Source organism: Nymphalis io, chromosome 21 (genome assembly GCF_905147045.1).
Source record: "Nymphalis io chromosome 21, ilAglIoxx1.1, whole genome shotgun sequence".
Classification (NCBI taxonomy): Eukaryota; Metazoa; Arthropoda; class Insecta; order Lepidoptera; family Nymphalidae; genus Nymphalis; species Nymphalis io.
The window spans coordinates 6,385,682-6,411,954 of record NC_065908.1 but is presented as its reverse complement, the minus strand read 5'-3'; the positions used below and the strand labels follow the sequence as shown (position 1 = coordinate 6,411,954).

At 32.0% G+C, this 26,273-nt stretch overlaps 1 protein-coding gene across 1 annotated transcript in view; it reads right to left on the bottom strand.

Annotated features, from left to right (window-relative positions):
- LOC126776781 (head-specific guanylate cyclase) overlaps positions 1-14,573 on the bottom strand; it is a 69,801-nt gene extending 55,228 nt beyond the window's left edge. Inside the window, exon 1 of the mRNA XM_050499539.1 lies at positions 14,338-14,573. Coding sequence (XP_050355496.1) covers positions 14,338-14,526 — 189 coding nt within the window. The 5' untranslated portion in view covers positions 14,527-14,573. The remainder of the gene's footprint in view (positions 1-14,337) is intronic.
- Between the last annotated feature and the right edge of the window lie 11,700 nt (positions 14,574-26,273).

The window sequence follows — 26,273 nt, the reverse complement described above, 5'->3', positions numbered from 1 at the left end:
AAGCTATCAATGCAGACATCGGTGTTCATTTAAGTATTTATGTACGTATTAATGGTTAAATTAATTTATTTTTATATTTATATTATTTTAGGAAAACCCTACAGGACTTATTTTATTCGTTTAGTACAAAACGAAAAGAAACAGCCAGGATTGATATTTACATCAAAGATCTAATAATTTAGACTCTCAGTTAAATACTTGAAATGATAACCGATCATTATTAAATTTTGCATACAATATGTAATCAGATACAGAAAAGGATATTGTGTTCGTAATATCCCCTCCCCCAACACGTGGGCATAACTACAGGCTGAATTAGTAGTATATAAAAAACGTTCTAATACAGTCGTTGTTACTTTATGGGATTCAATACAAAAGCGTAATAAAAATCTTAAAATCCTTAGAATTGCCAATTGATTCGCTCTCGTCAATGTTCAATTGTATTTCGACAAAGGCTTCAGTAAAATCCATCAGAGTGTCACACATGATGCGGATTTTTATTCGTTTTATGTGGCTTACATGAACGGGCTTTTTACTCCTTAACATTTTATCCTTTCCACGGACAATTTTGATATTGTTATTTATAATTGATCTTATAATATAAAAATATATATAAAATACACCATTATTTAATTAAAATTAATGTCTGCCTAAATAGGTAGGTTTGAACAAAATGTGGAATTACTGTCTAAAGGTATTTGTCTTGGGTAAAAAGAAGAACACTAAGGTACTACGACTATGAAGATAATTCAAATATTTATTTGAAACACACGTATAATTTAAAAGTTATATAAATATTATATACTATAAATTATTTGACAGCCTCGTTGGACTAGTGGCTACATGTAAGGCCGCAGACCCAGAGGTCCTGGCTTCAAATCCCAGGTAGGTCCAATAAAAAGTTATCGATTTTTTCTGTCAAAAATTCTCAGTAGCTGCCCGGAGTTTGAAAGTTGGAAGCGTGTACACTCCCGTGCCTCGGAAAGCACGTAAAGTCCGTTGGCCCTGCGCCTGAACATAAGGCGTTCGTTTATAAATATGTAGTATCTATAACTATACTTAGCTTCAACATACAAAATGATTTCCCTAGTTTAAAAGCTAGTGAAACAAGAGTTGTAAACATTTTGTTACGATCATTATATCAATAATATTGTTTTATGGACCTATATTTAATAGTGCACATTAAGTTTCATACCCATGCTATGTTATCATTGAACATTTAATTAAATCTCACTATTATTATAATTGATTTGGATAAAATTAGACACACAGATAGGTTAAAACCTGGATTAACACACAAAAATTTTATTAGTGATTTGTATATCAGAATCCGTATGAAAACGCAGAGTAAGTAACCCTTTAAGTTTAGTGAGGCAAAGTATATGATTTGACAACAGAATACAAGAAGCGTCAAAAGTTAAAATGAATGTAAAACTTGAGATCATAGATGATGCACAACTTGGGTTTGAAATTATAGTATATTTATATATATATTTCATATTGAATTGAAAAAAAAAATACAAATAAATCCTGAGTTACTTTAGCCGGTTCTTCTCAGATCAGGGTAATCTTTTTCGAATCTGTGGTAGTTTTTACTTCGTCTATCGATAAGCCTGTAAGTGCTTCTATGTTTAATTAATGAATTTAAATTTAGAAAATACTTCTAAATACCTAGTCATACCTATTGGGTACATATTGCTTAGTAGACGCTGAGGCTGATTGTTTTGTAATGGATAGAAGAAAATCATTAGCCAATAATGAATGAGCTAACGACAACGAACGGCGAATGTTATGTAGAATGTATTTGTTGAGTTATTTTGTATGTGTTGTATCAAGTATATTCCGTAACAGCCTGTGAATGTCCCACTGCTGGGCTAAAGGCCTCTTCTCCTCTTTTTGAGGAGAAGGTTTGGAGCTTATTCCACCACGCTGCTCCAATGCGGGTTGGTAAAATTCACATGTGGCACAATTTCAGTGAAATTAGACACATGCAGGTTTCCTCACGATGTTTTCCTTCACCGTAAAGCACGAGATGAATTATAATCACAAATTAAGCACATGAAAATTCAGTGGTGCTTGCCCGGGTTTGAACCCACGATCATCGTTTAAGATTCACGCGTTCTTACCACAGGGCCATCTCGGCTTTATATCAAGTATATACATATATCTTTATATTATTTTATTACATATATTGGTAGAAGAGACTATTGACTGTTTCTCGCTTCTACTTAGAAGAATCTACATTCGGAAACGCTGATAGCTATACACTTGATTTAATATGAGGAAGTACTGTTTCGGTTTAGAGGGAATGAGTCAGTGTAACTACAGGTACAAGGAATATTACGCCTTAGTTGCCAAAGTTGGTGATGTTTTTATATAAGTAATGGTTAATATTTCTTACAGCGGCAATTTTTTGGGCGATAGTCACATCTTCCCGTTCACATGCCTTCCTATTTTATATAATATATATACATTTCCAAATCAGCAAGTCGACAAAAGAGAAGATTTATAATAATCTTATATGTTTACGAATGATAAAAAAGTGTATTCAATATGCTATAGAATTCTTGATCGCGTAGTATTGTGGCTAGAATGCTAGAATTTCCCCTGTGAATTGACATTTTAATTATGCAAGAGAAAATACCTTCTGGCACTAGTTGAGACGATAAAATGGGACAGCTATGCTTTATGCTATTTTTATAATAGATCATAAAAAGTTAGCTTAAATTAACTAAAAGTTAGGTTAGATTTAAATACCGTACAGTAACAGCCTGTTAATGTCCCACTGCTGGGCTAAGGCCTCCTCTCCCTTTTGAGGAGAAGGTTTGGAGCTTATTCCACCGCGCTACTCCAATGCGGGTTGGTAAAATACACATGTGGCAGAATTTCAATTAAATTAGTCACATGCAGGTTTCCTCACGATGTTTTCCTTCACCGTCAAGCATGAGATGAATTATAATCACAAATTAAGCACATGAAAATTAAGTGGTGCTTGCCCGGGTTTGAACCCACGATCATCGGTTAAGATTCACGCGTTCTTACTTCTGGGCCATCTCGGCATTCTTAGATTAAAATAAAAATTAGTGATTTCTCATCGTAAAATTTAACGCGTGAATGTAATTTTATTTCTTTATTACAAAATTAATTTGATTTAGTCGTTAGTTTATAGTAGTTTTTTAGTTATTGTAGATTTTTAGTTAGTTTATATTTGATAGTATTTTGCGAAAATATTTAAAGCGTGCCATTATATTTTTACGTTACTTTTACGTTCATTTTTTATTTACAATATCTTGGAGGTATAACATATTATAAGGAAAATCAGGTGAAAAAAATATTATATACATGTAATATTTTTTTCACCTGATAAATTAACATTTCAGAGAGTTTTATTAAAAGAAATCAACATTTCCGCGTCATTACTATCAAGAACAAAGATATAATTATTGCAGAATAAATTTAGGTCTTTGTGTCGATAGAAACACATTATTTAATGTTTAAAAAAAATTCCTATATGGACTCAGTCGTTTTGTTATCAAGTAGTCATTGGATATTAATCCTATTAATTTTAATCTCTGTAACCCGTATAGATGTTTACAAAAGAATGGCTTTTGAAGTTTGTAGCACAATACTCACTAGGCGAAAAACTGCAGACGTATTTGTTAGGATAGGTGTAAATATTAAAACGAACTCGAGCTTTTTCAGCGTACATAAAAGCATTTTATTCTAGCGTTTTTCTGGATTTAACCAGAAAAAAATTAGCTTTTCAGGCAACACTAAAAAAATTATACCTTTTATATAATAAGTACATTAAAAGTTAAATTTAATATTTAACATCAAACATATATATTTTTTTGTTTTATTCGCAGTTCAAAAACCTGGACCTTACAGTAATATTGGAACAACTTTTACAAAACATATTAATTTCCGCATGGGAGGTGCCAGGAACCTTATATCCTAATTTTATGATAATCGGCTAAATGATTTAAGACGTGACAGCGTAAGAAACATATTATTATTTTACGTATTTATAATATTACTAAGGATTATTGCCTTTACTAGTGACAGTGAGAGGTGGTTCATGATTCTCAGAATTGCGATTCAATGCAGCAATTCTGCATTTCTTGCCACCATTCCATACAGTTATGATTTTGCACAGTTACTATAATTAATCTTTATTTGTATATTTCTAACTCTTATGTACTAAATAACCATTTTACGTGTTATTAATTTAAAAAAAAAAAAACAATTTAACGCATCCAGCGAACATAGTCAAGATTGCTGTTGTCTTAGTTCCTCAAAGCAGTTATTTATAGAAAGAACCTTGGTGTATTTTGTAAGTAAACTACATTGTTTAAAGTGTTCGAGTTGAAAGGATGATGGATTGACGTACAAACGTACAGGAAGTGCCATTAGCGACGGTTAAAGAGGGTCGTATATTAAACAAATGTTGGAATTACTCTTTGGTGTTACACAATTACTCATACGCCCTAAAAATACTAGGGCACACATATTTGATTTAAGATTGCCTTTATATGATTGCCTCTATGAGTTAGAAATACAATTTTGAAGGAATAAATATATATGTATACGAGTTTGCGTTCGTAGCTTCACCCAAGTGTTGGGGGGCATTGGGGTTCTGGCTTGTTTCGTAACAAATTTCATCAAAATCGATTGAAAGCGTAACAGACAACGGACTGATACATTTGAATTTAAAATAGTAAGGAAAATAAAATAAGATAAAAAATATTTGAAAATAAAAAGGATTCAGTCATTTATATTCATATTTTTTCAACATCACGTTTGTATGTTATTTTAACGGATATTGAAAATTTCGGGTCACTCTGGGGACCAATTTTGTGTTTTGATAAGTATATTTATATGTATATATACGTATGGCTGTTTAAATTTTCCCTCATTAAATAATTATCGCGTATTAAATATTTATTAAATCAGATTCAGCATAAAAATAGGTCAAATATTGTATTGTATTATCTTTAAGGTTATTAAGGCGAATTTGTCAATAGTTCATTTTTTAATTCATTTTTAAGAAAAATGATCATATGTACCATCAGATGGTAAGTGGTCATCTTCGCATATAGATACAGTAACTGTTTCCAGTAATGGGGGTCCGGTATTAGATACCCTATGTTAATTTTTATACGCCTGATAACGTGTATGCCAAATTTTACGATAATCGGTTGAATAATTAAGCCGTAAAAATGTAACAAACAAATCATGTTTGCTTTTATAATAATAGTGACGGTTGTTAAATACATCTTAAAGCAATTACAAGGACAAAGGAATTTCAATGAAACGTTACGGGATGTAACAAAGTTTCGAAGCAATCAAAAGTTTGTAAGTACACCTTGTGTTACTGTTAGCTTATAAAGTATCCCAGTAAGCGTCCGTTATTAAGTCATATAACATTTTAAGTTTAGAATTTTATATTATAAATAGCTATCCGTATTAGCCTCTTCCAGATAGAATAAATGTATACATAAATGTTTATTGAAGGACAGACATACAAACAAAAATTCTTGATTCTTTGGGCTGGGAACCACGTTATATACAGAACAAATCATCAAAATTTCATCACAATTTATTGGCTTAGGGACAATTAACGGACACACACTCGTTTTTACTTAAATATATCATGTATTAAGGAATTCATAAAATAGGTTGAACTAATAAGATATGATAAACGTGTTTCGGTAAGACTACCGTTCGGTTACGTATCGAGCATTCCTTGATAAATAACCTCAGGGAATTCGGATTTATCAATAACATAACATTGTATGATTTTCGTATGATATTAATTTTGTAAGTACAATATTAAAAGCAAGTATTAATTATGTAATATTACATACGCCTCGTGATTTCACCATTGTTGAATTTGGCTTTAAAATTCTTAGGCAGACATTCTTAAGAGAAAATAGGCGAGTATGCATTATAAATATAGTAATCGAGTGTAAACAATGGTATGCTCTCTATGTGTAGAGCTATGTCACAGTTCGGAAACATCGGAAAAATCTCAAGCGCAGGACCGGTTTTACTTCCTTTCCAGACACGCTAACTGCCAGCTTCCAAACTTCGTGTAGCTGCTGAGATTTTTTTTTAACAGAAAATCCAATACCATTTAATTTTCCCGGGGTTTGAACCCCGAACCTCGAAATCAGCAGCCCTTTGAGTTAGCCCTTGAAACATGAGACAGTCGTGTTATATATAATGAATACATAACAATATGAATGCAGTTATATATCCATTTATAGTGCGGCCTTATTATGTCGTGCTGTTCTTGCTTTGCGTATATACTTGCCTTAGTTCCCAAGGTTGGTGGCATGATGAAGTCTGGAATGGTTAATATTTCTGGAATGGTATAATTTTAATGCGCAAAATCTATGAACTGCAGTGACCACTTATCGTCAGATGGCCCATCTGCCTACCTACCGATATTATAAAAAATAAATACCTAAATCAAATAACAAGTTAAAAAACCAGAATCTGAATGAGAAATGCAACGATTTTATTTTGTTACTTTACCAATTAGATTATTTAAAATTTATTAATTTTTCTGTATATAAAATATTTATTCAAATTGGAATGGAAATAAAGTAATATTTTAAAACATATTTTCATTGTTCGTTGTTCTTGATCACATTAAACAATGAAATTGTTTGGTAACTCCTTATATTTTTATAGCATCGTAAAAGCTTGGTATATTCGCTTACGTTAAACCTATTTTATGGCTTAACTGGGGCAAATGATATATCCTTTTCTGTATATACATATAATAAAAATTATATCAGAACAGTATAATGTATAATGATTTTAAAAATATCATTACAAAAAGAGAAATTATTGTCTGACTTTGAAGACAAGTTGTAAAAATTGTCTTCAAACTCTAGTTGGGTTAGGAATATTGTGTGAGTTATCTAAGGCCTTAGATTGCGTGCAACTTAACTTTGTTTAAAAACTTACGTCACTGGCAAAAACTTGTATCTAGATCAGATAGGTATCTAAATCGCGTTCACGGTATGATATAAATAAAAACAAATTTTCCGAACTTTAAAACATGCAAAGGTCCAATACAAATTAATTATTGATCCATTCCTTTTCTTTAATTATAAAAATGAGTAATAATATAATTACATAATCTTTAAAAGTAAAAAGAAATAACATTTTAAAACGTTCGTTTTATAATTTGTACATTAGTTCAAAGGCGGTTAAATAATTTCGCTGGCAAGAATAAATAAAAAAATTTAAAACGAATGAGTTTTTAAAATCTTTTACGTGTACAATATGAATCGCGCAATTTATAACATGGACTATGAATAAAGTTCTAACAAGAGGTAAAATGTTAAACCTACCACAAAACTGCTACATAAAATAGAATTAGCCTACATCATTCAAAATTGCAAAGCGAAGTGCGCGAATGCATTTTTCCACTAAAGGCTAATTTCTAAACGACATAAATTTCACGAGTTTTTCACTGTTATGCCGATCACTTTGAAAGAAAAATGTTGTACCCCGAAGCGGAAAACATTGCTATTTCACTTTATCTTGCAATCTCTTCAAATTGCCTCTTTATTTTGAAAAAGTTTTTTATAGACAAGCCTGCCTATCCATGGTCGTCGTAAAAGTTTTGTATTTTTTAACTTTGATATATTATTGGATAAATAGGCTCCTTGGTATATTATTGGATAACTTAATATAACATAACTACCTATTCAATAAAAAAAACGTTAAAGCCTTAAATACAAATAAAAAGTGAAATTTAAATCAAGGTCTGATTTATCAACACCATTAGAATTTTTTCTTGCCACCATTCAACGCGGTCACGATTTGTTCATTATTTAACTATTTTTAATTTTATTTGTAATTATATTGTTTGAATATAAACTATTTGAACATACATTATTTCAGTAAGTATTATTTAAATTTTTTAGGTGAGTTACAGCTCGTAAAGGTTCGGTTCTTACGGATAACTATGGTTAAACGCTTACGCTTTTTTTAAAGCATTGAGTGACAAAGTTAGCTTAAAATAAAACCATTTAAAAATTTATAATTAAATTTTAAACAAAAATATTTCTAGTTTTATCTGTAGGCATGCTGGGATTGGCATCATATAGAAATAATTTGATGGGCTTAATTTGGGATTGTAATTAATAGTAGGGTTTCTGATGATAACGTTGAATAAAAAAATTTGAACAATAAATTTTCAAATCTGTATTCACTTTATATCAAAATGTACCAAGTGTGGTGATTTTCAAATGTATTTCGAAAAAATGTTACATCTTAAATTATTTATTTCTAGGCATGTAATAACAGGCCTATCCTCGATTAAGCTCTTAAATTTTCATGTTTTTTGTCTCTTGTACTTTTACATAATAATAATAATTAATTATTACTTTAAGAGTGTATCAAACTAAGAGTTTTAATATAACATGAGCAATATAATGACAAATAATACGAGTTCATTTAAGATCGCGCCACTTCATCTCTGCCATAGCCAGTCAACCTAACCGTTTTTTCTACATAGATGTGATCAATGACCATAACCATATGTAGCCCTGTAGAATTTGAGAGAAACGCTTCCGGCAAAGTTTTAATTCTGTAACGTCTTCTGATTAAGACGTATGCTCTCTTTTTGCCTCGATAAAGAAAACGGTCTGAGCACGATCTGTGTTATCAGCACCTTTTCCATTAGAAACTTTTCTTTATTTTTTGCTGATTTAATTAAAGTGCAATCATATATAATTACATCGGATGAAATAGTTTAGGGTAATAATTGGTTTTCAAATGAAAGATTAAAGAAACGCTTACCAATTATACAACACGAACTTTTTGGATCTTAAGACCTTTCCAAAATTAAGACTTAAAAATTAAACCACTTACAGTAACTTTCAAATGCGTTAAAAATAATTGCCAATTACAAAAATACTTGCTGTAGGTCCTTGAACAAGTTTGTCTATATGGGTTACTGCCTCTTAATTATTATACAGTCAAATAGAAGGAATGAGATGTGATTCAGTGTATTAAATAGTACAATAGACAACATCTTAAATCTTTTGGTTAATGACACATTGTATAATATAAATTAAAAAATTATACATAATACCCACATCGATCGCCAAGTATTTAATTATAAGAACACATAAATATTATGCATTCGACACCAATGGAAATGTATTCCACGTCCTCAGATGTCGGCATGAATAAGTAATAACCTTTATGTAAACATAAGACTGTAAGATATAATCCATTTAAAGATATATATTTATAGCTTCCAGTTCCATTACTATGTTCAGATATCAAGGTTAGGATTTTATACTTATACGGATAGTATTAGTTCGCCGCGACTTCATTCGCGTACAAATTGTTTGTTAAGTGGTTTAGTTGTAACAAGGTAACAAACACACAAACAAAATTGCTTTGGCATTTGTAATATTGATCTGATTTATAACATCGTTTGATTTCTTTGTTTATTTTATAATGTAGGAAGATGGACGGTCCAATGGACTAGTAGTACCACCGAGATATTGGAATTGTAAGAAATATTAATCACTCCTTACATCGCCAATGAACCACCAACCGTGGGAACGAAGATATTATGTTCCTTGTCTGGTACAAGTTATTTCTTACAGTGGCTTGAAGTGGCTTTTTACTCACCCTTCAAACCGGAATATAACAATATTTATTGTTATTAAGCGGTAGTATATCCGATAAGTGGCTGGTACTTACCCAGGCTTGCACAAAGCTATACCGCCTTTACAATGTAAGGGAAGAGTTATTACTCAAGTATATTTTTCTTACAGCACCAATGTTAGGATGTTTGTGATTAGATGGCCCATTTGCTAGTCTGTCCACCTATAGGAAACAATAATCTTAAAAATATATATGTAGTGGTCTTCGTGCTCGTTTAGCAATATTTTATTAACTGTAATACACAGTGTAATATTACATAATGTAGCAAGCAGCTTATGAAAGAAATATTTTCAAAATACAAAGTATTACATTTTGCTTTAACTTGTTTGAAAAGCGGAATTTGAAGACATTACGTGTAAGGATTTAATGCTAAAGTTCGTACTGCAGTTTGTACTGAAATATTTTGTTATACAAAAATAAACTGTATGTTCGAAAAAATAAAGTAGAATTTTAAATGCAAGTCCATTTATCCATTTTGGTATTATTGCATAATGTTTAAAGTTGGGCAATGGATGGTTGGCCGCAACATTAGATAAACAAATTTTTTTTAGATGAAAGAAATAAAAACAGATTTTCTTGGCACATGGTCTGTTCACAGATTTACAAATTGCATTTCTAGAATAGGGGATTTCAAGTCTGCATTTATTTCATTAATATTTATTTTTCTACAGAGTTAAATAATTTTTGTTTTTTAAATTATTTCTTTACGTAATATCTGACTTGTAAATGTTTTTCTTATCAGTATAATATTTAAAACCTCGGATTTATTGTTAATAAAATGAAAAGAAAAATGCCGTCATTAGGCTATAAGGGTATGGGAAAAGCAATTTAACTGTGTGCACAGATTTAGTATAAATAATATCTTTGAGATTTTTTTAGTTATTGGGAGCATTTCACTTGCCGTGGCACAACAGTGCCAGTGACAGCTTTCTAATTCCTGGCCTTCGCAGAGTTTCCTTAACTGAAGTTAGGTTGTATAATAAAATATATAAATATTACATAACATTAGCCTGTGCCTTTTCATCTTTAACATCGAAGCCATCGAAATATATTATTTTTACTTTCAAAAGAAACATGGGTATTGTTATTCCAATATACACAATTTTATATCTCTAACTCTGCTATTCAATTGCTCTAGAAGCTTGCCTGTGCATAGGTCAATTGTTTTGTGATCGGTATGAATGTGTAAAGCAAATGCTGGTGTCCCTCAAGCCAGTATGTTATATCCTTTACTATTTATTTCTTTATTAACATAATTTCTGTTTTAATTATCTTCCAGCTTAAGTTACGCTTATGACTTAGCGATTTATCACGACCCTTCTGTTAATAGCCTAAACAAAACTATGAATTTATTTAACGCCACCTAGACTTCGAAAGTCCTCGTATTCTATGAATCATTGGAAATAAACTTGTCGAAATGTAAAGATAAAATCGAAAAAATACAAATAAATGAAATTTTATTGGTTCTCTGCCCAACTTACATTCTCATAACTGCCCAATTCCATATTCAGAACGTAACCTCGGTCTTATTCTTGATAAATCTCTGTCCATTGATGTGATAAATAATCTTGCTTGGCTTCTTTACACAGTCATTCGATTTATATTCAATTCTCTCAACTTCAATGGCGAATTCCATTCGTGAACGCATTGTTACGGATTAGTGATTTGTGAGGATCTTATAGAATTTTTTATAATCCATATCCTACATATATATATGATACTCCAGTAACTCATCAACATAGAATACAGTAACCCAAATAAACAAACATCAAATTGACGGGACGTCCGTCGCTGACTTCGACATGGAAAACAGCGGGTTCATACTGTAACCCTAAAAAATTTAATTTTTCAATATTTTAATTTTTATTAAAATTTTTATTAAAATATTGTATATATTTTACCTAACTTAACCAGTTTATAAAATAAATTACGGTTATCGAATCGGCATTCATTGTTTCGACATTTATTATCTGTGCGGTTTGAGAGATGGCAGCACTACGTTGTTCGCCGTTCAGTCGTCCTTTTGATCGTTGAGCAAGCGCCGGTCGCTTACCGACGCATGTTAGTTTTAAACGATTAAATATATTCCTTTTTGTAAGTATATTCGTTGAATATAGTGGATCGTTGGCATTGAATATATTGTTTGTACATTTCGTATATTGGTTTTTATATTCGTTTCAGATTATATAGAAAATACGGATATACGGAGGGTTACCTACGTCATCCACTTTGTAAAACTTATTTGAGAGGTTCAGGTTGCCAAACCGTAAGTAAAACACATTGTATTCGTTTAGTCGAGGCATATTAATTGTTATTTGAGTAGTGTTTAATCGATTCTTCGTTTAATTCCAGTCTTTGTATAAAAACCGTGCCACGTGCAATATAAGTCATATATTGTCTTATTTCTACGTATTTAAACACTCCTGAAGTGAGTTGATGCATAAATTACATTATATAATCAATACATGACAGGGTTCAGTACATATTTTTATTAATTTCTTGATATTTTACTTAAAAAACTTAACATAGACTTTGTCAATGTACTAAGTGACCTGGGTCGAATCCTAATGTGATTCGAATTGTTTAAAAGCCTTGTTTCATTAATTTAAAGATAGTTCTTGCTTTTTAATATTATTTTATTGCTAATTAAGCAATAATTTTCCAGGTTTTGACACATTAAAAGTTAACTTTAATAACCTCAATTGTCTAGGTTATTACTTGGTTTTAATAACTTATTTTTCTTTGTACCTAGACACACAAGGGCATTCTTAGGACCTTCTTAGTATTTATGCAAGATAGGTAATAAGTTGTTTTGTTCACAGGGAGTGTTTATTTTTCTTTAATATTATATATACTTTGTATATTGCATTACAAATTAAAATAATATTTTTCGGTGGTCTCAACTGAGGAATTGTTGCTGATTTGGAGCTGTTGGAGGCTCTGCTGTTTTATGAAGTAGAGGCTGCTTTTCCAGTAGCCTGCTGTTGCTGCTGATGCTTTTTGCTGCTTCGCACTGCTTTTATTTATTTGTTCACTCATTGTGACAATGCTTTCAGGGTTTACACTATCCTGCTTATCTATTTAATTCTATCACTTAATTTTAACCGATGCCAACTCACCTACAGATAACTCACTTATAATATTTTATTGTATTAATGTTAACTTAATTGACCAGATACTGTCAACGTCCAACCCCCTGATTTTTTATGTTGAAAATTTTATAATCTTTATGACGAGTTTTATTAATGTGACGGTCTTGGTGGAACGAACCCCGTACACACGAGAACACCGTGACAATCTTCAACCTGTTCAGATAGTATTTTAAAAAGCCTCCCCCAAGGATTTCCACATTGGCCGGTCTTGCGCTGCCCGCATCTAACGGCTTCCTGCGACTCGTTCTAAGTTGTCGGTCCACCTTGTAGGGGGCCTGCCCACGCTGCGTCTTCCGGTTCGTGGTCGCCACTCGAGAACCTTTCTGCCCCAGCGGCCGTTAGTTCTGCGAGCAATGTGCCCCGCCCACTGCCACGTCAATTTAGCAATTCTTCGGGCTATGTCGGTTACTTTGGTTCGCCTGCGGATTTCATCATTTCCGATTCGATCTCGCAAAGAAACTCCGAGCATAGCCCTCTCCATTGCCCTTTGAGTGACCTTGAGCCTTCTTATGAGGCCCATTGTGAGCGATCACGTCTCTGATCCATAAGTCATCACTGGCAACACACACTGGTCGAAGACTTTCGACTTGAGACACTGCAGTATTTGGGATGAGAAGATATCGTGTAGCTTCCCGAACGCTGCCCAGCCGAGTTGAATTCGACGATTGACCTCTTTCTCGAAGTTGGACCTACCTAGTTGGATAGTCTGACCTAGGTAGATATAGTTGTCTACAACTTCGAGTGCAGTATTTCCAACCTTGACTTGAGTGGGTGCAACATGGACGTTCGACATGATTTTCGTCTTGTCCATGTTCATTTTTAGACCCACTTGTTGGGAAACCCTGCTGAGGTCATCGAGCATAGTGCCGAGGTCTTCCAAGGTCTCAGCCTTAGTTACAATGTCATCGACAAATCGAAGATGAATGATGTACTCGCCGTTGATATTGATGCCAAGTCCGTTCCAGTCCAGAAGCTTGAAAACATCTTCCAATGCAGCAGTAAACAGTTTCGGAGATATCACGTCTCCCTGTCATACACCTCTCTGCAGTTGGATAGGTTTTGAGTTCTGATCCTGGAGTCGGATGGACATGGTGGCGTTCTCTTTTTGCTTTTATTAATTGGCGAAATTCGAACACCATTTCTAAATAAGACACGTATTACATTATTCATAAATGAGAGTTGCTAGTTAATTTTTAACCCTTTAAATACGTATTATATACAATTATGTAAAAAAATATTGTTTTTGGGTTGTCTAGAGTAAAAAATTTATATATTATTACATTTGTCTTCGTATGCAGAGGTAAATATAACTATTTATTTGGTATAAAGCTTGAGAAGTTTGCCTATTACTATTTTATTGTAATAAAAGTAAATTAATATTAACATTACTAAAACGCTACACGTATTCTCGACGTGTCTATATAAAACCGATTCTATGAATGCATCGAATAATATTATTTCAACAAATGCGATCACTTACCGACGGTGCTGTCAAGAGTTTCAGCGCCTCGCTCAGATGTTTCAATGTGAGGGTATTGCTATCCCCCACCTCCTCTTCCGGTCCAGAAAGGTGAACCGACGACTGCCGAGACCGAAACTCTTTTTTACCGGAACCGCCGCCATTTGCAAATTGGTGTTGCGAGGACGCTCGGCGAAATGGACACGACATGATCAACTTTATTTTATGATCAAGTCATAGTATCTGTTTGCTTAGAGTATGTATTATCACTGCAGATATCGGTTGCAATCTGAAACAAAGAAAGATTATTTAATGTTTTTTCACTATACATTGTCCGTGTGAACTATTTATTTTATTTTAGTGGGAGACATGAAACATTAACGACCTTATAAACTTTGCTCTTTTTGCTCTTTCTATCATTATTGAATTGACATTCGAAAGAAAGTCAGGAAGACACACATTGTTTAAACTCAGCCGATAAACAACGTTTATAATTAAGGACTTAAGGTTGTTTGTGCTTATTCCGTTATCACACAAAATCACAAATTCAATACTTTATCTTTAAATTGTTTTTGAAATTTCAAACAATAAATGATAAATAAATGTTAAATTGAGCTGAAGAATTATGTAATAACATTATTAATGTCTAAAATAATTATAAGAAATATTAAATTACTAACAAAAGCATTTCAAAAATATTGTTTACTATGCGAACAATACAATAAATTTGCTTGGTTATTAAAACGTCAATATTAAATCTCCATTTGTTTTAAACATGGCTTCGTAACAATTTTATTAAATCAATTTATCCTCTCTAATATTATTAAGTGAGTTTATTTGGTTGTTACGCTTTCACCTCATAACTAATGTACGTTTACTTGTGGTAGAGCTTTATGCATGCTCGTCTGGGTAAGTCAACTCACCCACTCATCAGATATTCTACCGCAAAACAGCAGTACTTGTTATTTTTATATTCCGGTTGAAGGGTGAGTGAGCCAGTTTTATTACAGGCACAAGGGATATAACATCTTAGTTCCTAAGGTTGGCAGCGCATTGGCGATGTAAGCGATGGTTAACATTTTTTTACTGCGCCACTGTCTATGGGCGTTTGTGACCACATAACATCAGGTCGTCCAACGCTCGTCCGCCTATAAAAAATTGATTCTCATTATAATTTGCATACAAAGGCACGTAATACCTGCCTACCTTACATGCACCTACCTAGTAGATTCTATTAATCAAATCAAAAAAAGTTTTTTTAAATAATATTAAGGATAAAAAATGCAAAAGCAACAATTATTTATCAAACAAAACTATAAAAGTCAGATGAAATATGAAATTCTATAGTACAAATTTCAATTTAAAATTTGAATTTTAATTCCCGGAATTACGATTGCAGTCGAATAATCAATTCTAATTTTGTTAAAAGCAAGCGAGAAAATATTTACAAGTGACAAACAGAAAGTGTTTGCTACACGAATGAGTTCACGGAAATTGTAATGAAAATAACACTTGAGAAAATTTGCTTAAAGTTAATGCTTATCAAATTATTTACATTGAAATTCATCCAATACAAATAGTTGAATTGAATTTTAAAATTCTGTTTATTTAAAAAATAATAATCTTATATTCTAAATATAAAGTATATACTTCAAATAAGCAATATACGTGAACCTAGGCTACCGTGTACCGTAAGGTTAAATATATAAGATTAATAATAACTTACTTGAACATTTTATTATTACTACATAGCGACATAGCCGAGATGGCCCAGTGGTAAGAACGCGTGAATCTTAACCAATGATCGTGGATTAAAAACCCGGGCAAGCACCACTAAATTTTCATGTGTTTAATTTGTGATTATAATTCATCTCGTGCTTGACTCTACGTCGTGTCTACGTCTCTAATTTCAGTGAATTTTTGCCACATCTGTATTCCACAAACCCGCATTGGAGCAGCGTGGTGGAATAAGCTCCAAATCTTCTCCTCAAAAAAAAGGGAAAGGAGGTTAACCCAGCAATAGGACATTCACAGGCTATTAATTGCAACTGTAACGATATATATATACAGTTATGTCAATGAACCGCCTACCACCCTTTATGCCTGTAATTGCACTTGCACCCAGCGAACCGGAACGCAGGAAAAGTTGCGTTTGTTTGGCTGCACAGCGTCCTACCAAAACTATAGTAGTACGGAAATATTTGGTGATAGCATTATCTGTAGCAAAAAAATGTACGTTAATTTGTATCTAAGATAAAATGTAAATTTTTTGAAATTACTACATACATATGTAGTAGTACGTGTACAAAAAAAGTGATAAAATTTTTAATTCGTGATTATCGAAAAAATTTTTTAGTTTAGCGATGGGCGATCTCAATATTATGTACAGTCGAGTTAGCAACTGTCAAATTTATTGTCAATAATAAATATATATAAGTAAACGGACGGGCAAATTGGTCACGTGATGGTAAGTGGTCACTACCACCCATAGATTTGACCATAAACATTGTTGTATTTTGTTTTTGTTTAACTGGCTCACTCATCCTTCAACCGGTTTGAACAATATTAAATATTGCTGCTCAACTGTAGAATATCTGATGAGCATGTGGTACTTATAAAGTTTGCCCAAAGCCCCACCACCAAGTAAAAACTCACTAGATACTCTTTTTCTCAAATGAAAAATGACATATGTATTAAGGAATGCTAATTCCACATTTTTTATATAGTAAATAAATTTGTTTTACGTCACAAGTCTTATTGTCCTTATACTTTATTATTTTATGAGGAAATTGCAATGTCAAAAAAATCGAAGGAATTTTATTACAATAGAAATGTAATCCATGTCCCAGGAAGGATGTATTAACTTCGCAGCGGAGTCGGGAACTTGTTATAAGTTTCAATGATCTTTAGTAACATGAATATCCGCATACGTATACATATATAAAATTGTTGTAAGCATATATTGATACACATGTAAGAATACTTACTTTAGGCAAAATTTATTACAAAACAAAAAAAAAAAATGTTTGTGCACTAAAATTTTAACGCTTACGACTTTTATGGTTAAAACATGGGTTTTTGTGAGCGAAATGATCAAGTCTTAGCTGTTTTCAATTATTTTTTTTACAATTTGAATTGTAAATAAAATTTAATGCAAGAATTTAATTTCACTGAGTATATTCTTTCAGTTCCTGTCATGTCTTAGTATTTATTTCGGAATTAGTAGTGGGTTTGTAAAACTAATAATACAAGTAGAAAGCTAATCTACATATTCATATAAATAAAAAAATTAAGTATACCTGTGATTTTACCTGTGATAACTGACTATTTTTAAGTTAATATTGCTATTTGCGAGTGACCAGCCATTTTAATAATTTAAATGTATTATGAGTTTTTATGAAAATGGCATTTTTTTTTTATTTTCGTCACGAAATGAATTCAGAACAAAGTTTTTTTTTTAAAATAATTAACCTATTTACAAATTTATTATAAAGCAAAATCCAGCAATGTAAATATTTTCATAGTACAATATTTAAAAGTAATTAGAAATCATCCAGGGGTGACGTAATTAATCCTACCAATTAAGAAATTGGTACGTTCTAGATGCGAAGGTCAGACGCCAATTGCTCTAACAGCTCAGAATATATTTAATATAGATTAGATCAATAAACATCTTGATAAGATCTTATAAATTGGGAATATATTTTTGAAATAACATTTAAATTAATTTCCTGAATTCATACAAAGCCAGTATCTCTCTCAAATTTCCATAAAACCTTTTTAAAGTGGGTGCTTTTGTCATTAAATAAACCTTGCAAAATTCGGCTTCCTAGGTTCAATTAAAAGTATAAATTATAATACTAATATATATGTATACCCATGATTGTAAATGAAACTTTAATTATATATTTCTAGTAAAAACATCTGTTTTGTAAGTTCAAAGCCTTCCTCAATAAATGGACTATCTAAACATATTGTAAAAATATTATTTCAAATCACTAATAGTTCTCTAGGTCTAGCGCATTCAAACAAACTCTTGAGCTTTTAATATAATAGTATAATTTGTGTATTACTTGTATCTTAAATTGGATCGACTAATTTGATTTGAAACATAAAAATAAATTTTGTCTGTCCCTTAGAATGTTTAGGTACATTTGTGTGTAATATGATGATGTCCTTTCGGCGATCCGGTTTTGGTGATGGCGGCCAATATCGCTGGACATGTTATAGTGCAAAAGTGTGTGCGCAAACACAGGTGCACTTTTTATTACCTCATTTTCATAATCCGATAGGACGGTATATCTTATACGACTGGAAAAAGTGCAGGGACATGACCAACTAATTTACGTGCTTTCCGAGGCACACGCAAGGGTACACTTTCAACTTCCAGACTCCGGGCTGCTACTCAGAAATTTTCAACGGTAAAATTCAATATTTTATCAGCGTGACCTGGAATTTGAACATTCAATGTTTACGTAATATTGAAAACACTACTGGATACGGAGTGAAGGCTATTTCAAGAGTGTACGTATTTTGTTTATTATTATATTAAATTTACAGACATTTGAATTCGCGTAAGCTCTACGTATTAAGGGATTTGTATAATGCATAGATTTAAAGTTTTAACTGACAGCAACATACATTTTAAAACTGTTATAATTCTATGTAATTCCGAACATTATAAAATTTTGGGTCTATAAATAATATATTATGATTAAAAAACTTAGTGATGTTTTTATATCCATGAATATAACTTTGACTGAACCTAGTAATTTAATTTAATAAGAAAATATATAATAACAAAGAATGATTTTTATTAAAAACTCGACTCGACATTCCCAGGCTGTTAATAACTTAAGAAACTCAATTAGGTCGGATCAACGTAAAGTTTTCACCAGCCTAGTATGTATGCTACAAAATAGGCCGGCAGTCTATATTTGTAGCATATTCTTGGGACATTTTACTTTGACGTTTTACTTAGAATAGACCACCAGCTGTGGACTACGATTGGCTGAATAATAAAACCTATTGATAAACTTAATATATACAGTTTTGTTATCAAAATACTAATCGAATCAAGACACAGACCATTCAATTTATTTTCAATACGTACTATTGTAGATATACAGGGTTACAGGGTAATATGTCACGATCCTTTTAAAGGGTTATAGTTCAGGACAATAGCTATCAAATGACCCCCAAAATGCTTATGCAAAAGTGTATCGTTTTCGAGTTATTAATTTTTTAATATTTTTTTTATTTAAAGGATGTTTAAGATTCTAAAATTCAATAAAAAAAAAATCAACGTATTTTCCCTATTTTTTTTTGTATTTCTTGCTAGGGTATATCCTAGTTAATAATAACCAGTTATAAAACAAAAACAATCTTCAAGCATTTTTAAATTACAGATCCAAAACTGTACAACTTTTCGATTTTTAATTTTGATTCTTTAAGTTACTCGCAATTTTTTTGTAAAAATCACTATGGCTCTTATCGTGCGGATCATTTTAAAAACATCTGCGTTTCCTTAGCTATCCATCGGTACATAAAAAGTACAGTAACAATCATAAACTCAGGAGAAAATTAGATAACAAAGAGACCAGGTAGGAAATTCTAAGAAATGCTATTGTTAAGAAATTAAATCTGGATCAAAGACAAAAGGACCTCAATGCAAAGTACTTAAAGATTATTTTTAATAGGGGTAATAGGTAAAAAAGGAGAGATAAACCAGAGCTGTTTGTGGAATACTATTATCAATTCCTTTGAATTTACCGTCATTTTTTCTAATTTCCTTTTATCTCATTTCTTTTAGGAATAAGAGTAATAAAACCTTGTCGGGGCACATAATACTCACTGTACTTGCACTGCTCGTATAGTGTAGACGCGCTTTAGTGAATATTGATCTCTTAAATTTTTGAAAAAAACCGCTTCGTTTACTGGACTCTGTTTCTTACAACTTCGTGACTCGGCTAGCTAAAAGGAATTTGAGATTTGTGTTTATGATAACTTGGCGCGTAAAAAGGACTATTATGGCTGCAGAACAAAATTCTTCTCGTCGTCCGTACTCTAATGAGGAATACGCTGACATCTTATTTTGCTATGGATATTGTAACGGTGACGCCGCAGCTGCTCGTCGTGAGTATAATCGTCGATTTCCGGATCGCCGGACACCTGACAATAGTGTCTTTATTGGTGTGTATCGTCGAATTAGAGAAACTGGTCGCGTGCAAAGGAGACAATCTGATTCCGGACGCCCTCGTGTCCGTTCTCCAGATGAAGAAGATGTAATTATTCGTCATTTTCGAGAGGACCCTACAGTTTCCACCAATATTGTGGCAAACCGACTGGGCGTATCTCAATGGAGAGTCTGGTTTACTGTCCACGCGGCTGGATTGTATCCCTATCATTACACACCCGTACACGTGATTGAAGAAGGAGATCCTGCAAGACGTTTAGATTTTTGCCGATTTATGCTACACTGTAATGCAGAAAATCCCAATATTTTGAGAAAAATTTTATGGACAGACGAGTCAAAGTTTGACAAAGATGGTATTACTAACTACCACAATATTCGATATTGGTCTCAAAAAGAACAGGGAAACCCTCACAAAAAGCGATTAAGCGGTTCCCAAAGACGTTTCTCGGTAAACGTCTGGATGGGGATTATCAATGATAATCTTATTGGGCCACATTTCCTACCTGATAACTTAAATGGTGAAAGTTATGAAAGCTTGCTTAGAGAAATCCTGCATGAGTTACTCGAAAATGTTTCGCTGAAACTTAGGCAGAGAATGATATTCCAGCATGATGGTTGCCCCGCACACTTTCGAATGTCCGTAAGACAGTGGCTAGACAGCAATTATCGTAATAGATGGATTGGCAGAGAAGGACCAATCCCATGGCCAGCGAGAAGTCCAGATTTGACTCCGATGGACTATTATGTCTGGGGCATATGAAAAGCCTGGTTTATGATGTTTCACCAGTACAAACAATTGAAGAACTCAAAACAAGAATAATGAATGCTGCAAATTCTATTCGACATAGCTTGAGTAGTGTTGTAGTAAAAAGTGAATTAAGAAAAAGAATGCGTATTTGTATACGAAATAGGGGATCTCATTTTGAACACGAATTATGAATAATAAACAGTGTAATTTCGAAAGTATGGAGTAACTAAAAAGATTAAGTATTTTGTTTTTGATTTAAATTCAAAATTGCAATGACAGCTCTGGTTTATCTCTCCTTTTTTACCTATTACCCCTATTAAAAATAATCTTTAACTACTTTGCATTGAGGTCCTTTTGTCTTTGATCGAGATTTAATTTCTTAACAATAGCATTTCTTAGAATTTCCTACCTGGTCTCTTTGTTATCTAATTTTCTCCTGAGTTTATGATTGTTACTGTACTTTTTATGTACCGATGGATAGCTAAAGAAACGCAGATGTTTTTAAAATGATCCGCACGATAAGAGCCATAGTGATTTTTACAAAAAAATTGCGAGTAACTTAATGAATCAAAATTAAAAATCGAAAAGTTGTACAGTTTTGGATCTGTAATTTAAAAATGCTTGAAGATTGTTGTTGTTTTATAACTGGTTATTATTAACTAGGATGTACCCTAGCAAGAAATACAAAAAAAAAATAGGGAAAATACGTTGATTTTTTTTTTATTGAATTTTAGAATCATAAAACATCCTTTAAATAAAAAAAATATTAAAAAATTAATAACTCGAAAACGATACACTTTTGCATAAGCATTTTGGGGGTCATTTGATAGCTATTGTCCTGAACTATAACCCTTTAAAAGGATCGTGACATATTACCCTGTAACCCTGTATAAAGAAAACTTATTACGACTATAGGAATGTAGGATTCCTACCCACGTAGAAGTAGTAAATAATTTAGAGCACTAAAGCCGTTCCAACGAACATACAGACGCTTTTATTATTTACGACTTCAATATTGCTGAAGTAGATCAATAAATCAGATATGACGAAAATATAAGAAAACAAGCATTCGATGCCGCGGTTAAAACATGTATTTTACTGCATATGTATGTGTATATAGAAAAGCACATCACGTAAATCCTGTTCTAAAAATGAAGATGAGAGTAATTATATTTTGCCTAGGTGTGCTTCTACTAGGTCTACTGCTACTAACTTTTAAGCAGGTCAATTGAATCAAGTTGAAGATTGACATTTTAAACGAAACGATGCTTTTAAATATTAATTTATAATTGTTTAGTGGCTTATATTAACTAGCTTACGTATAACTTAATAGATTCCACAGTAAATGTTTTATCGTGAAAATAATATAATTATCTGATTCTTTAAAACTTCGCCTTGATTAGTCTTGAAACTTCCGACTTTTATGTCACAATTTAGAAACTGGTACAGATCAGTCATAATTGCGTCATAGTAAAGTATTTTTAAATTACGAACCTGATTTTGTTATTCGTTCAGCTAAATACACTAAATAATGAAGAGAAATAAATTATGGCAAACCGAGTCATGGTGGTATGCGATTCAAACCTTCGCTGAGTGCATTCATTAGCGGTGAGTGATTATGCATATTAATGAGTGAGCGTGTCTAAGTGTACAGTTGACGGTAAAAGCGTACTAGAATAAATTAGTTTCCGGTTTAGTATAAGAGTATTTATAATGACCAACAGTCATCAGGCTTGATCAGTATGTAAGTATAGTATTATCCAAATATAATAAGTTTGAATATTAAGTATAATTTATCTATTTAACCTAAATAGTATCCTTAGACCACTTTTTTTTTGTTTATTAAAGACCAATAGTTCGGCCTGTAATACTAATTTGTACTTTTCAGCTATGAACGTGTTTGTTTTGCTGAGGGGTGAAATAGACCGCATGGGCTAACTAGGATTAATAGGATCACGTAACTGAATTTTGACAGTAAATATAACATAACATAAACAAGTGAATTCTGTTTTTTTATGTAAGCTGCGCTTTGTAGTTTCACTGGCTTTAAATTAAGACTATTGAAGTAACAAGGGAAAATTTCATGTTCTCAGGAAAATTTTCTTTCAAACTGAAACACAACAAGAAAATTTTCCTGTTTTGCAATAGAACTGTTGCACAGAAACCAGAAATATTCATAATCACCCCATTAAAATGGTAAGTTTTGATATTTTTTGTTTAGTATTTGTTTTTTTCCGGTTTCAGAACTTGTTCGAGCGATTTGAAGGTCTCCAAAATGGCTACAGAAAAATTTGCGACCGGATATTTTTCCATTTATAGATAAAGTGATTATTTTATCCGTGCTTCCAGGTCACTGCTAGCAACAATATATAAAGCTATAGTAACAGCCATTAATTGAACTACAAGTATTTTATTTCGACTTTGATTTATTCAATTGATAAGATTTCACCGACTCCGACAACCAACTATTCTAATTAATTTCCGCTGACCCTTCAAATCGGAACACAAAAATATCAAGTACAGCTGTTTTGCGGTAGAATATCTGATGAGCGGGTGGTTCCTACCCAGATACAGTATATATTTAATAAAACCCAGTATATAAACAAGAATATTTTATGAAATTAATTTTTTTATATTATGTTCATATACTTTCGGTCGAAAAATTGTTTGATTAAAAAAAGGCATCATATTTTAGTTTCAATAAAGTATCCGTTACCTACAAAGCGTTCGTAAAAAGTTATGATGATCATTTTGTAAAACGACATGGAGTCTTGGATTCAAACCGAAGTGCAGCAGGTTCAAAACTAACAAATACTAGTGAGTTTCGATGGATTCATTTGTGATGCGATGTGAGAAATTGACTTATCTATCCTCTGTTTGGTAGTAAAGGAAAATATTTTAAAATAATCCGCATGTATCGGATGAAAGAAGCGAAGTGATGAAAATCGAATTCGAATTTTCTCTATATGCTGTGAGCCACAATAAGCAAAGCACTTGTTTTAAAATATAACAAATAGGATTTAGGGTCTTGAAAATTCGGCATTTAAAAATTTTTGGCTTGCATTCTGATATTATAAGGGTCGCCAATTAGTAAAGTTAATTATAATAAAGTAAATGAAATGGTAGATAATGTAGTATGAGTGAAATAGAAAATTAATGTTTGAAGTAAGATAGGATTACGGTTTGCGAGTGGGCGGATTGTTCATGAAAGAAAAAATAAATGACGGACGAAGGAAAACCGATTAGACCGAGCTAGACAAAATGAAAGAAGGAAGAAAATAGACAATAATTAAGTTTAAAATGATTTTTATTTGCGTAATCAAAATTATATCCTTCTAATAATATTTTTTTTACAATAAGCTATATATAAATATGTAAATGATTTGTATGCTCTTTTTCATAAGTACTGAGTAGAAGAAGAATTATTGCGAAAACTAAACCATTCTTGCCCAGATTTGAACTCGTGATCTTTGGTTTGTTTGTGGTTACAATAACTTACAATATTTGTTGGTTTGTTTTGGTAAAAACTTGCAAACAGAATTAGAACCGCTTCCTATTGTCCTATGGGCTATAAATATGAGATTTTGATTCAGTTTCGATTTGTCCCGCCCACTACCACTTCAGTTGGCAATGTCAGTTATTTTGGTTCGCCTACGGATTTCGTCATTTCTGATTCGATCTCGCAGGGGAACTCCAAAAATAACCCTCTTCATTAATGAAAACATTTCCAAAACATCGTCCTTCAAATTTTTGGAGTGATTTATCTATCTTGTATGAAGATTTATATCGTATAGCGTTTTCTAAGCCAATTTTTCACTGGTTAACTCGTTGAATTGCTCATATGATATTTTGAGCCAAGTATTTCGATTTCACGAGAAAAGATTTCAAAATTGATGATTCGGAAAAGTCGGTAGAGTCCTTTATAACAAGCGTTAAACTTGTACTATTATTACAGCATCTCTCTATGACCAGAAAATATATATTTTTTAAAGGAATAGAAACTGTTCATTTTTATTTATTTTATCTTTCTAAATATATTTTTTACTACATTATAAATATACAATCGATGTCTAAATTAAATATAAAAAAAACATATTTGCTATGTATTGAAAAATTAAAATCGATGCGCTAATAATATAATTTAAATTAAAAGTGACAGTTTGTAAATATCCAGTGGGCTTTGACATCCTCTACTTTTGAAGAAAAGGTTTAGAGCTTATTCTAATGCAGTTTGATGGGTAGTTTTTCAGATAGGCAGACTTTTTTTCGACTCATATAGGTTTCTATACGATATTTTTCATTACTATCGAGCATGAGTTTTTTTTTGTATTTGTAAGTTAAATATTTATTAAATTTAATTATTCACATTGAAGCATTAAATTAAAACAAAACAAAAATTAAAAATAGTTACTGTACAAATCGTGACCGCGTGGAATAGTGGCAAGAATGCTAGCAGCATTTCCCCTTTGAATCGCAATTCTGATTCTCTGGGCGAAAAATGAACTAACCTTCCTGTCACCAGTAGGGGCAATAATTATAAACACAAGTTAAGCACATAAAGTTTAGTGGCGTTTGCCAGGATTCATTACCACGTTAAAAAAAACCCACATGTCTAACCACCCGACCCAAATATATTTATACAGCAAATACTATAAAACAACGTGTAAAACAAATTCAAACAGCGATCCACATGGTATCTGATCGTTGTAAATGATAAAGAAACGACGATAGCGCGTTAAAATCTCATTTGTGATATTTTTTCCGAGTCAGACACTCGATAGTGTGAAGTAGGTTTGTTTAAGGCTTTATATGTTTTTGTTTACGGTCTATTCGGTTTCTAATTATGTAACGTTGAGTGATTTTATATCAAATATATATATATATAATTTTTTTAAATATATTATAATTTTAATTTATAATTTGAAACGTTAATATAATTTATTAAAACAACTCAACAATAAAATCTTATTTATCAAATCATGTTAAAGTATGACATCATTTGAGATTGAATAC